The sequence below is a fragment of the Copidosoma floridanum genome, unplaced genomic scaffold, assembly GCF_036245765.1.
Source record: "Copidosoma floridanum isolate Cflo_tuat_1 unplaced genomic scaffold, Cflo_Japanese_pri ptg000013l, whole genome shotgun sequence".
Lineage (NCBI taxonomy): Eukaryota > Metazoa > Arthropoda > Insecta > Hymenoptera > Encyrtidae > Copidosoma > Copidosoma floridanum.
Genome location: NW_028321890.1, coordinates 25,638,829 through 25,653,494, shown reverse-complemented (window position 1 = coordinate 25,653,494; position 14,666 = coordinate 25,638,829). Strand labels below are relative to the sequence as shown.

At 39.6% G+C, this 14,666-nt stretch overlaps 1 protein-coding gene across 3 annotated transcripts in view; it reads left to right on the top strand.

Moving 5' to 3' along the window:
- Nucleotides 1-731: 731 nt before the first annotated feature.
- KrT95D (phosphofurin acidic cluster sorting protein KrT95D) overlaps nt 732-14,666 on the top strand; it is a 39,904-nt gene continuing 25,969 nt past the window's right edge. For all 3 annotated transcript variants that reach the window (XM_089591705.1, XM_089591703.1, XM_089591704.1), the window contains exon 1: nt 732-880. In XM_089591705.1, coding sequence (XP_089447831.1) covers nt 768-880 — 113 coding nt within the window. In that variant the 5' untranslated portion in view covers nt 732-767. The remainder of the gene's footprint in view (nt 881-14,666) is intronic.

Here is a 14,666-nt window from a genome sequence, read left to right as displayed (position 1 = left end):
AACAGTCAAAAGTCGCGCGCTTTCAACATGCGCCAGTGGTGGCACCTACCTACAAGTTTCCGTAACATCATCACCATTCTTCTTCGCGTCCGCATATTCTTCTTTAGTTCTTCTTCGTCATAAGCATCAGCTAAACACTCGGATTGTTCAGTCAAGCCGCTGCCCCAGGCGAGGAGCAGCCAGTTTGTGTGTGACGTGCTGTCTTGTGTCGTTAATGTGTACAAATACATTATAACATAACAATATTTTGACTATTGCGGGTACACAAACATGCAAAAAAACATGTAGCATGTACATATGTGTAGTATACTACAGAGGCTCTTTAACTTGACGCTTGATTTGATTTGTCATCATTGATAGAATACGTGAGCCAATGGACCGGGTGTGGTGAAAAATGATAAAAAAAGAAAATACTTGAGTGACAAGTAAACAAAGAATAAAAGATAAGAGGAGCAGCCGTGAGGAGTGCATATTGTGAGAACAACAATCATCGTTTTTACACCATCATCGCAGAGATCAGAAGTCACTTGGTGCGCGCAAGTTGCTGTATTAATTATTTCGGAGAGCAAAAGTTGTGTACCATATAGAGAACAGTGTAAGGCAGCACAATAATAATAAGAGCCAGATTAGAAAGTCGCGCGGACGGCGGCAATACGACGGCGAAGGGGACAACAGGAGGAGCTGGAGGAGGCGGTGGAACAGCAGCTGCCGGAGCTGGAGCTGGAGGAGGCGGTGGTGGTGGTGGTGGTGCAGGAGGTGGCCGAAAAATGGCGGAGCGCACCTCGAAGAGCTCCTCGGCCCTGGCCAGCAACCGGCCCGTGCCCATGAAACTCTTTGCCACCTGGGAGGTTGACCGCACGCCCTCCAACTGCATACCCAGGTTAGGACGCACTTGTTTGAATATGTCATTCCATCCACTATCAACACCCCTTACTTACGTACTATGCAAACTTCATTCTACTTTTCGGAGTCGCGCCGGCTTAAGCATTATTAAGTACACACGTTGCACTCCACATATTACATATTTATGTTGATGTGCACGTATGTCTATTATAGAAAGAGAAATTAATTTTATCAGAGATACGTCAGTTTCACCGTCAACTTTCTCTATCGCGCAATTTGATTTTCCATCACCAAAAACGTTGTTCTCTTCGTTTGCACACCTTCGTAATAATATGCCAGCTCCAAAAAAAAAAAACTCTGTACCTTCAAGTGTTGGTTCACAAGAGTATCCCATTCATTATTTTATTGTTGCGTTGCGCCTTTCTCCAAGGCAGCTCTCGGGAATATTAAGATCATTTTTGATAGAACAGCTCGTCATCATCACCAACGCAGTCGTATAAGTGCCTCTCCTAAACTCCCATGCATACCTCCTCTATAGGGGGGCGAAAGCACGAGAACTCGGAGCAAGTTCGAGTGCAGCATAGTACAGAGACGAAAGCCAGAGAGAGAGCTGCATCCCCCATCCCCCTCGTAGGTATAAGCGACCCCGCACACACACGCGCGCAAAATCGATCGCTGCAGCCTCCGTATAGTATACAGCAGCAGCTCTCATCTTTACTCCGGCACTCGGGTACTTTTGTTTTATCCTTCAACATCCCTCTCGGATCATTTGCCCCCTACCCTCCTTTTCTGTTATATATAGCGCACGAGTAAGTGAAAGAATAATGGGTGTACGCCCACAAAAGCGTATATGCACTTTAATGCTAAGAGCTGTCATTCTGTTGGAGCATGACTTTTGTTAAAGAAATCTCCTTTAATCTTCCTCGCCTTTTGTATGTACTGCACCAGTGTGCACTTTGCTTGCTCGTGTCTAAGTAATTGCATATGCCACGTTTCGAGGCGCTAGTTAATGAAAAATAAAAAATAAAATATGTGAAACACGAGGAGGAGGCAATGCCATCATTGTCTCTATTTACTTCCGCAATGGTATACAGTAGGTGTAACGTGGGTGACGCGTGTTATTGTTCCGAGGCCAAGAACACATCCTCGTTAGCGCCGTTTCGGAGCACGAGCTCGTCACTATTTCTCGCCTATTGTTCATGTATGCTACTCTCGATGTTCCGAGTACTTGATTTATTTTCAATTTTGGAGTTTTTTTTTTTATAAAGAATCCGGGAGGTGGTAAATAAGTACATACGAAGACGATGCCGAGCAGATACGCGGGGATTTTTTTCAGGGCGAGCGCAGCTCGGGCGCTATCTTGACTTTGACCCGTGCTCTCTCTCTCTCTCGCCACGATCGATTATCGCGTATCTCAAGTGTGTGTGGGTGTGTGCTACATACACTTATCGTTAGTGCAGATAGAGCCGGTCTTATCTGTACTCTCACTCACCGGGTACGATAATTAAAATTTATATTTGTCATGCAAACTGAGATGCGTGGTATCGTTAACTGGTGGGTCAAAATATATTCCCACAGATGGAATAGTTTGCTCGAAGAACTGTACAACAGCGGAGAATGATATAGTATCCGTATAGTTGTAGTAGATTGGAGAGATAAAACACTTGTACGAATAGCGGAAAACTGTTGCTGCTGATTGATTTAACAATTTAACCGAGAGGTTAACGTCCATGTGAGGCTGTAATTACGAAGTGGAGATAAAAAAAAAAAAACATGGCAATCAAGTGCTGGTCCTTTGTTACTACAATGAGATATGACAATACGTTCACGATCATCGACCTACTGGTTGATTTCCCAATGTATGAACCAACAATAAACTCAGGCTATATCTGTGCTCCGTTGGTCACACGTATCTATGAAATCATCAAGTAAAAAAAAACACAACAGATAACTACTTTTTGGAATCAAGCTCCGCTGGGATTCACGCGCAAAATTTATAATTGTAGGTACAGGAACCGAGGAAATTTCGTCAGTCGATCGCGATAGCGGGTTTGTAAGTATACATAGAACCGGACACGCCGCGCGGCTTATCGGCTGATCCGTTTTCCGCCGAGCGTTTTGGTGCACGCCTTTGTAATAGCAGCAATACGTACTATTAATTCCTGAGGGTGAACGATCGACAAAGGGCTGATGGAGCAAAATTTTAAGTTGTAGCGAGTAAAAAAAAAAAAAAAAAAAAGGTAGAGAGGGTAGTCATTAGTGACAGCTCATATTGCGTGCACGTGTGTAGCTGTAATTAACGCATTTGTAATCTCTATACTTACCTTGAAAACTTACTGGTTCCTATCAAAATGTATCCGAAGATGTGTGTGATTTTATTCTTCGTTGATATATCCATCATCGCCCTATTCTCGTGGAATAAATCTAACTTTTACATAAAATTACATAAAAAATTATATTGTTAAGTATCAAATTAATATACAGACATATTAAATACTCGTCTCTTGGTGTGTCGAATTGGGGATAATACTCTGCATCGCGTGTATACGTATGCATGAAATTTTATGAATATTATCGAGCCGATCGTACCTATAAATATATAAACGAGTGCGTGTCCAGCAGCATCGACCAACAGAATATCGACTATTTCTTTTTTTTTGTTTTTTTTTCTCATCATCTTCCAAGAAGTCATTATTTACTTGTACAATATAAAAAAATATTAACATGAAGAAAGAAACGTTCACCTATTCATTCGAATATTACGGTGAATATAATAAAATGTGCTTATTTCTATCTCTTTTTATTACCGTGAAAATTTAAACAATAATAGTTTACCTCAAAATGCACCGGCGATGAATGAAATGCAAGAATTATTCGCGCTTGACTAAACGCCTCGCGCAAGTGTACGGGGGGCATTAAGAACTATAATTTATCGACAATAGTGATTGCAGATTAATCTCGTCGACGTCTCACTCTCTCGCCCACCACCGTCGAGTCGCGCGTACAACGTATACAGCGCGTGAAATCCAAGATAAACGTGGGAGAGGAAGAAAAAAAAGGTAAATGGCCAATTGTGTTTTGGCAAACCAGTCGGGTGGGTAAGTACTCGACTGCCTACTCGCCACAAAATTATCGAGGCGTAAGAGCCTCGAGCTGTGTATATAATAGACAGAGTGCCAATAATTGGGCCTTGAACTCGCTTGAAAGGGTATAAGTATATAAGGAGGAGCAAGCAAAAAACAGAGAGAGCCTCTCACGAGGAGAGTCTCGCGCGAGGGTGTGAGGAACAAACGAAATCTGAAACTCCCGGAGAGCCCTCCTGTGTACATACACTTCTGGCAATGTAATACAAGCTAGTGTGCTCAGAGTCAGCCACTAGGTACACCTGAGACTCTGGAAAGAAAAAAAAAAGTAGCGGTGGCGACAAAATGCCCAAGATTAAGGTTGTGCACGACAGAGAGAGAGAGAGAGATATTGGGAAGAAAAGAAAAAATAGGGTACAAGTCCCGCATGTATTTGAGTTATTCGCGAGAGTGGGTGTATATCAATATTCATGCGTTGCAGGCATGACAAGCTTCCGGTGCGTGCGATTGTGCATAACTTGTGTGTGTGTGTGTGTATGCGCGCGAGTCGGGCGCCAAAGCCGCACAACGAGGACGTGCTGTTCGAACCGCCAATTCTTGTGTTTTTATTTATTTATTTATTTTTTTTTTTTTTTTTGCATCGAGAGTTATTGCCCGTATTGAACTCTGAATGATATCATTGTCGTGCATTATTTCATTGCGACGAGAGAAAATGTGACATGGTAATTTCTTTTGTCAACCACCAGCTAGATATCGATTTTATTGTTCCTTGATACGAGATATAATGTTAGTCGTGCTGTATGTATTATTGATGAAATTTTTTTTTTTTTTTTATTCATGTCTCGTTCGTGAATAATGTCTTGATATTACTGGGAATAAATGAATTAAACTGTATTGTTTTTGATCATATGCAGACTTCGAGCGTAATTTTATATACTAATTTATTAATTTTTTTATGTTCACTGTAAATATTACATTTTACAAGCCATAATCCATCGTAACGTGAAAAAATCATCATTAGCGTTTCTGATAAAAAAAAGATTCAAAAATAAATTGCAATCGTGAAATGCTAATTAGTATACCGATCTAACTTCAAGATTCACAAAAAGGAAAAAGATGTTTTCATTATAAAAACCATTTTCGCGAATAAAATGTAAAGCCGCAAATAGTAACTTATCAAACTTTCTCTTTGATTAACTCTTCCGTCTAATTCAAACTCCAATTATTCGTGCGCGTAAATCTTTCTGCAAAACTATACATATTTCACGCTAAGCGTGAAAACAATTTCTCAGAATTACATGATTAATTGATGAGAGAAGAAAGAAAAATTGTAATGTATATTTTTGCAGCGATACATTATTTAACTACGGACATTAACTTTTTATGCGATTTTGTTGGAAAAAGACATAACTGTGTATAAATGGACAAAATTACCATACTGACTTTTTTAACTGCAAATAAATTTCGTTACGTTTTTTAGCTAAAAATAAATATTCCTAGAATTTATCAAAATGATAATACATTTTTTTTTCTTTTTCAAAAAAATACATTTAATTTTTTTATTTGTTATAATAAATACGTATTCTGATTAAATAAAGTAAAAAATGTTACATATTTTCTCGTACGATCGATTCAGATACTCAACATTTCTTTGTATTGAATAAAAAAGGTCAATATTTTTAATTTGTTTAAATAACGGTTGATCACGGTAACCGATTGGCAACCCAGACTAACCAGTTTAGAGTACTATTTTCCCCATACCATGACGGTGATTTTACCCAGTCCATCCCCCCACCGACGCGTACATTATTTTTCTAACATGGCATATACTGTGGTATTTCCATTTGGCAGTGAGCCCCCCTTTTTCTGATGTAATAAGCACCGCGATGTACCCACTGCTGCATTGCAGAGAAAAGAGATGCTCCTCAGTCTTCTCCACGTATCCATACACGCACGCGTCGCATATAAAATCTGAAGAAAAAAAACAAAGTAAATTTCGCATCTGTGCGCCGCAACAGCAGCTGCGTGTTACGTTGTCTTGCGAAAGGAGGACTCTTGTAGGGAAAAATAAAGCTCTGCTCTGAAATGTGAAAGTTAGATGCGCCATGGGCGTCTGACTAATTATTTATTTTTATCTTTTAGAGATGAGAGCTAAGAGGGTTGGAGTTGGGGAAAAAAGAAAACCATCGGGATCATATTGGAATGGATTTCTAGCAGGCAGTGATTTCATTGTTTCATCGGAAATTTTGAGAGAGAAAAAGAGATGGTCTCTTTGATGCCATTTGTCGCAAATTAAAACGTATCGTTGTAATCGAGGTTGTAATAAATGGCCACTCGACCTTCCAACGCGTAACCTATACAACCGAGCTCCGTAATTTACGATCCATCGAGAGGAGGCTATATACTCTTGTTTCATTGTTTCTCTTTTGTAGTTGTTTTAAGGGAATGCGACACTCGCGTGAATTACATCCCATTGTTCAAATTCTTTGTTACAATTTCCGCGTAAGGAATGTTAAGGGGACGGTATCATGAATTAATTATATTACGTTTTTCCAACTACAACAATTAATTAATGTAAAGTACTGCAGGGTGCATATCACGCGCGAATCACTGGTTCGGTGCCAAAATTCAAAGTGGTATAAATTGAACATATTTTTGGAAGGATAAAAAAAAAAGTGTGCGAAAAACGGGACAAATGCTGCGTTGGATATCAAAGAAATTAACGACGGAAAGTGAACGCGCTTGCGAGGGAGAGAGAGAGAGAGAGAGAGTGTTTTGTGCATCGATGGTTACATTCGTTCCATACACGGAGTTGGCCGAACTCCAGTGTTGACGCACTGCCCGTTCCTCCGCGCACGTGTCGTGTAGGTGGGTGTACACAGCTTTTGATTTTGTTGGATTTTCATTTCTGGCAAATCCCTACGCTCGACAATAAATAACGCCAACACACATACGTATGCGTTACGTCCTTGGCTGGCTCGCGGGAGTCTATACACAGCTCTTCGCCGATTTTTTTTTTTTTTTCGTACCCATTTTTTGTTTCGCTTTTGTTCCGAGCGCCACCACGCGAAAACAAATATTTGCGGTGTGAGTTTCAACTCATTAAATCTGCCCATGTGCTTTTGATCTTTTACGGTGCATCGAAGATTAATCGCTGCGATAAAATTCCTCGTGGCTCTTGAGAAAAACAAAGAATTTCTTCGGCTTTCACGGCTGGTACAATTATCGCGCGAGCTCCACCTCACCGTGTTTATCTCACTGTGCGGTATATGTATATTATTACATTAGACAAACAAAGGAAGAGAGTCAAACATTCCAAATCATTCAACTTCTAGCTGCAACTCTCCAAACGTTTGTCTGGTAATATATATCAGAAAAACGAATTTCCAGCAATTAATACGCGCATGATTCATACTCCACGAGATAGCGATATGCAGCAAAAACATAATATACCCCCGTAGGCAGACACGCTCGGTAGCTTGTATATATACTCCTTATCCGCAGTTTGACGGGCGTTCTATAAATAACTATAAACATAAAATGTGCACACACGTGTGTACAAGTTTATCAACAGGTACACTACGCTTAAATTAAAACTCTGCCGGTGATTAATCATCGTGATTGTCCTTAGAAGCAACAACCGAGGCTTTGATGAAGAAAACGGGGGAGGAAAAAAAAAATCGGAAAAACCTGTCGCTTCAAAAGGTGGAGAAAGACGACGCGTGTGCCCTTCGGATTGTTAAAAATAACCGGTACACAGTTGTGTGTGTGCATGTGGCAGCCGAATTAATTGCGAGGAGCAGCAGCCGTACTCGACGGAGTAAAAAATCGGACAACGGCGCTCTCGAACAAAGGAAACGGAGGGGCATAACTCCCCCTCTCTCTCTTTTTTTTTTTTTTTTTTGTTCTTTTGTGTGGTAAATATTGCTTTTTTACATGAAAAAAAAAAGCGGTGACAAAAAGTCGTTAAAAAAATTATTAAGATATTGCTTTACTCGCTCGCGTACGTGTGTTGTTGCTGCTGATGGGAATTTGACGTGTCCAAAAACGAAAGTAAAAAAAAAAAAGGGAGATAACGAAGGTATACATACACTAGTTTGTTAACAAGGATTTACCAATTGGGTCCTGAGATAACGAAGTTTTTTTTTAACAAAAATACTGAAAACAGTGAAGTATGTAATAAGTCACAGATGATTGCGTTATAGTTATTTTACGGATGAGTGACGGAAGGAAGAGCACTAGTTTAAACGCGCGTTGTGTATATATATCTCCGTATATATTACAGGCTCGCCATGCCTTATTTTTTTACACTATATCTCGTAGATGAATGAATAAATCAACGAACGGATGAATGAACGCTGTCATTACACTCTCCGCGTATACCTACACTGCTATATAACTCGCGTCGACTCGTGTTATACACACCTACACACGTGTACAAGCATAATACTTAACGATGTATACATAAAGTATGCGTGCGAGCGATTATCTCTCGAGAGTTTCCTCTTCCGTTCTACGATGCTTTTATGTATAGCTCACGTTTCTCGTTTACTGATGTGCTCGTTGCTAAGTTGCTATATGTTGTTGTTGTTGTTGCTCTCGTTTAGCTAAAACAAAAAAACATATCTGTTGTTTCATCTAAGACTATCTATCGCTTATTTGCGTAATATTAAAACTCTTGGGATTTTTTTTCCCCCATTGAAGCTTTTATGTTTGCTTACCTTTTTTACAAGTTCATCAATAAGATACCGATCTGTTACTTACTCAAGACATCGGCAAAATGGTCTATCCCGTTTAGTTACATGTAATATATGTGCCATACTACACGTGGTAGTATATAATATTTATCATTTCATAATATAATGAAGATATTGTATGCGTAAGAGTCGGTCTCTGAAAAATCTAATAGTAGTCCTGTAAAGACCCTCCTGAGAAAAGAAAAAGCTTGGTGTGCGTATATTTAATTAAAATACAAGAAAAAAGCAACAACAAACGTAAAAACGTATCGAGTATAGCAACAACAATCAGGAGAGAGAGAGAGAGAGAGAGAGAGAAAGGCAAGGTTCTGTCTCGAGAGACGAGCATTCACGAGCCAAGGAGGGCGGGGGAGATGTAAAGCCGTGCATTACACTACTTATAGGTCCAGCAAAGAGAGAGAGATGACAAAGAGAGCAAGGCATGGAAATATTCAGAGTAAGTATGCGCGACGGCAGCCGGGTCGCCCTTGGCCCCTCTCTCGCCATCGTTCATCTCCCTGTGTACACTGCGTGTGTGTATATGTACGTGCATACGTAAAAGGGAGCTAGAAAGAGGCCACTTTTGGCCGTCTACCAACAAACAAAAAAAAAATTTTTGCCGCCCGGCCGGATCGAATTCATCGTTAACACCTAGATGGTCGCGGAAAGAGCGACCGGCAGATGCCTCCGAGTACCCTCCTCCTCTCTCCCTATTTTTTTTTTTTTTTTTCTCTTCGGTTAAGTCAGGGGGACAAGGTTGTTATAGTTCATTACCTGTGACCTATGGTGCCTTTTTGGACCGTACTTGAATCTTTTCTCCCTCTTCCTCTCTCAGCTGTTGTGCCTACACCATATACGTAAGTATAAAGATGTATCAAAGGACGGATAAACTGCGTAATTGTGAGATGACACGTAAATAATGATGATGATTTATCTAACCGTTAAAAATAAATAAAAAAGATTTTTTTAATTTCGTTTCGTGAACCACTAAAAATGCAAAAGTAAATTAATTAATTCCAACCAAGTATACTCCCCCCTGCAACTGCTGGAACTCCATACAGTTGTTACTATACATAACGAGAGAGAAGAGTTAAACTTTGTAAATTAAGTTAGTTTGAATCTTTGAAATTACGTAAGGATTTAGCGAGTGAAAGTTTATAAGCTAGCCGACACATGCAAAGTAAAAAAAGAGAGGCCGTGTACGTACTCGTGAAAAATAAAAAATGTACCCACGCGACACGAGCTTTTTTTATTAAGCGTGAGCGCGCTCGGCGACTCACCGGCTTTATGTACCATAATACATGTTATTCCGTAGCTGTGTGTTATTATGCTACTTTGTTCCACATAGCACTGTGGAAGCTCGAAAATCCCATTGTCTCCGTGAATCACGAGAGGAAGGGGAGAAAACAAACGCCCGCCAGATCTTTTTTTTTTTCTCACTGTCATCTTGCAAATGCAACGAGTTGAATTTCGTGGGCGTGGGTGCGCTCGAGCCTTTTATTTTGCACGAGCCAGTGGCGGCCTATTGGCTCTTTATTAGCTTAATTGATTGGATCGAGCGGGCATGTGGGTCGTATGCGAAATTAGGTGTACTACACGTCCACTGCGGGGTGACTCGAAAATAAACCTCCAACGAGAGAGCAGAGGAATAGGCTACAAGTGGTGGGTGAAAGAGATCGAATGGAGATTGATCGTCATGAGACATGTTGAATTTCCGCGATAAATAGACGTTCTCTGATCGTTTGGAGAAAAAAGTCTGGGGGTGGTACTTAATTTTAACCATAGAGAACTCGTGGGCGAGGTAGAATTTATGCGCTACGTGTAGTGTATAGGGAGTGTCTTCCTACGCGTTCGGGAGATCCGATTAGTCAAGCCATTTGGGTAAAAGCTTAATAATTTGTTGGGTATAATACAAATTACGTGGAATCACATAATATTTATATTTTCTGAAGAAAAGGTTGCGGACATGGCTGTATTTGAAGTGTAGTATTTTTTTAAAACAAAAAAAAAAAAAAAAATACCTATTGCAGGAATCCGGAAATGTTGGAACGAGGTGATAAAATTTTTTGCTAAAGCGACAGTGGAGATAAAAATATATTGCATTATTTGTACTTTGCACGTTTCAAACATAAAAATTGTGCAATGAATGCCTCGTAAGTTATCAGTCTCTTGTGTCGATGTTAGTAAAATTGCAAAACAATAAACTGTTTTATTTTTTTTTATTTTTAAAGAATATTTTGCTCTTAAAATAAAATTTAAAAAAAAAAACAAGGTTTTATTTTTTTATTTATAATTCACCTGCGCAAAAAAAAACTAAAGATTACATTATAATCCACGAATTAAAGCTAAAAATAACAGTAACGATGATATTGGGATAGCAGTTAAGGAGGAAGGGAGAAATTATTCTGTTTAAAGGTACAATTATTCCCAATGAACTTGGCCTTCTGTTCGCGGGCTCGGCTAATTTGCTCGTATTAATTTATATTCGACATGTTTTATTGCCCGACGATCCCGTCTGAATGTCAAGCTCGCCGAAATATATATATATAAGTACTCACGCGGAAGTCGTGCAGCCGCGACGTTACGACTATTACGTGTACTTTTGTCATTCGGGCGCAGAAATTTATCGATTCCGCTTTTAATTTATTTTCGAGCTCTAAGAATAATAACGCTTGGAAGATCAACCTCTGCTCTCATATTCGTATGATGTTTCCCGGAAAAGGTTTGAATTTAATATTCCAAAAATGAGTACCCACGCGCGGTTGGTCTCGATCTTAGGTACACACGAGTGTGGCATGAAAGATTATACCTCCAACTCTGCCACCCTCCTCACCTTTCAAATTTAAACAAAACTTGAAACCTTATGGTACGATGGATCTATAACGCAACTCGTGAAAATCACAAAAACTACACGGTAAACTGAGGAACAAAAAAAAAAAATGGAGTATCGTGAGAGATAAATAGGTAGAAGACGATAGCATTATATTAGAACGCATAGCATCTAGAATTGGATGAAAATCTCAACAGCCCCGCTGCGCGTCTATACACACCCAAAGCGGGTGGCCTGAGGAGTTGCTGCTGCACGCCTCTCCTTTCTGCACGTGACTCATCTTACTTTTAGAGAGAAAGAAAAGGAGGCAAAGAAGAAGGAAAAAATCGACTCTCGTGCTTATACAAAATAGGAGGGAGGGATATTCTTTTTCGTGCTTTTTTATGCGTCATTCGCATGCAATGCGAGCTTTGCTTCCCTTCTCCTTCTTCCTCTCTGCCTCTACGTCTTCGTGTCATTTGGCTGAGTAATCCATGAAATATATATAACAATGGTTGTTTCAGACGAGTTGTACCGTGTATAGATATTTGGGTGGATTCCTCCCTTTTTTTTCACACATTTGGGGCCACAAAAACCATGGATAAAGACAGGGAGGAAGGAACCGCACTCGTTTAATAATATACTTTTACGGACTCGGGTATATACGGATGATGGGTGGCTGAGTAAACTTTTGCTCTGCGTAAACTGACACGTGTATAGGCATACATAAGTAAATATTGTAGGATGTGCCGTGCCAGAACAAAACTCCGTGTTCTCTTCCTCCTTCGGGTCTCTGCTGGGCTGTGTAAATATTTTTGCTGTGTGTATACATCCGTGCTGGCGTGGATTGACAAGATTCACTACTTGCCCGTGGTGTTGTAGAGAGATGTTAGGTACATGGATTATTCTGGTTTTATATGTAAATGCCTCATATCTTACTTTAATCTCCCTCGATTCTTGTCCCCTCTAACATTGATCAAACATTATCTTGGCTATCCAAGAGTAGCTTCAACTGTTGAGGTGGTTTCGAATAAGTATATTTCACTCTGCTTATTTACATTCAGACGAAGCCTCCATTTTAAATGGTTATTAAACGAGCAGCCAGAAATCTAATAGAATCAAAATGGTATGTTAAACCACTAATAAAAGTTCTCAATTTGATGGACATTTTTTTTTATCTTCGTAACAGTACTCTTGAATATTATTGAAAATTCTTGACTGATAAACATTTTCGTAGCTTTGAATTTTTGAATTTTTTTCAAAGGGAATCACGATCTAAATTGGCTTTGAAAAAAATAAAAATTGAATAAAAATAAAGTGGTTTGTGATTCAATATTTTATTATTATTTTTTTAAGTACAAAAAATTGGACAAGTTCCTATTGAGGAATAAAGTACCTACTTCATTACATGATTTCGTTTTCATTAGGCTCCCTCGAGCACTTGTATTATTGATTTAAAATTAAGGGTATACAGACCTTCCTTGAGTAAACAGTAGTCGGTTCTCCGGAGAGAGAAAAAAGGGGCGACGAGGGTGGGGCGGAAGGATGGAGGGAAACACGAAATCGCCAGTAATTACTACTAAATCAGATTAGCTTAAGTGCATTATAGCATTGCAAGTGTATACCCACTTGTTTATCTTGGTGTGTACCTACTTGGTATATGCATATACGTGTGTACACACGACAGCGGTGTTCCGTGGATTGTCACTCGATATTGAGTGTAGGGTTGCGAGTGAAACTTGATAAATTTTCCATTTAATTACGCGAGCCAACGCTTCAAATTTAACTCTTGATTTCACCTTTTTTTTTTTTAAATAAAAAAAAACAAAAAAAATGAAAAATTTAACTGTTCATTGCCGTTACGATCGATAACCGAGACCTCCAATGTCAATCAAGAAGAATTTATTTCAATTCAAGGGTCAAAGCCAAAGATTCAGTGGTTATCGATCAGGCGATTAATGATAAAACGATGCCAACAATTATAGTAATTTTCGAAGACTAAGTAGACGTTCTTTAGACAAATATTATATCCACTTTGCCGTCTTTGAAGCTCTACACGATGATGGCCCAGTCCTAATACAACTATTTATATATTTCCAATTTTGCCACAAATGCACACCAAAGAGCAAGAAAGAGATGAATAATTGGTCGCAATCAAGAGAAATCTGTCGAAATCATTTTCATTGGACAAGAAGAGGAGAGATGTAGTAGAAGAATGACAGGCACATAATTTTGCAATGCCAATTACACAGAGAAAACGACGCGACGCTTTCATTTCCTTGTGCTCATGAAATACAGTTTCTATTAGAAATGTTTACTCCTATTATTATTATTGTTGTTGTTATTATTTCGTGGATAATATTTTGCTGCTGTGAGTTCACTATCACACTGCCGTTTGGATGAGGTAACGTATAATTTCTGGTTTTCATTTCCACCGTCAAAAAGAGCACGTGCATCAATCAAAAGCCCGACTGTGTCTGCAGGCGCGTAAATATACGCATGTATTATGTATATCGATGCGCCGGCCTTCGATGATGCTCGCACGTGTTATACGTTCAAAGAGGATGACAAGCGAGGGAGGAAGCGAGTGTAACCTCGTATGGATGAAGTTATATAGCGCCATTAGGCATCGGTAATGAGAATTATTCGCCAAAGGGGAGAGAAAGACGATCGGGAGACGAGAGCTCCAGTTTAATCAAAGAACAATGCCAGACACTGTGTCATCCTCCTCCTCCTCCTACTCTTTTTCTCTCCTTATTCGGAATCAAATTAGAGACTATAGTTTACCGCCAGCCTCGTCTCTGCTTCTATACCGTACTATTCCTGTTTCTTGTACTTGCAGCTGTACAGCTGCAACGATGCAAATTCAATGCCTCGAGTACACGAGCGCCTACGCACTTTGTGCGCTGGCGAGGTCATGGCTTTAAGTTTGCCGTCGAACCACGCATTGTGGGTATAAGTGTATTGTATGTTCCACCTACGGACTCCGAAAGAGAATCAGAGAAGCAAAAAAAAGTAAGATGATGGGGATGTGTGGATATTGTGAGGTACGAGAGGCTTCTGTACATATATATGCACCAGTTGGGCTTTACTCTGATCGAGCTTGAGGAAGTCTCTTTTGTTCATTCCGATGTTTTTTTTTTTTTTTTTTTTTTTTTCTTTGGTACATATCAACAGCATCAAATCTCAAAAGAG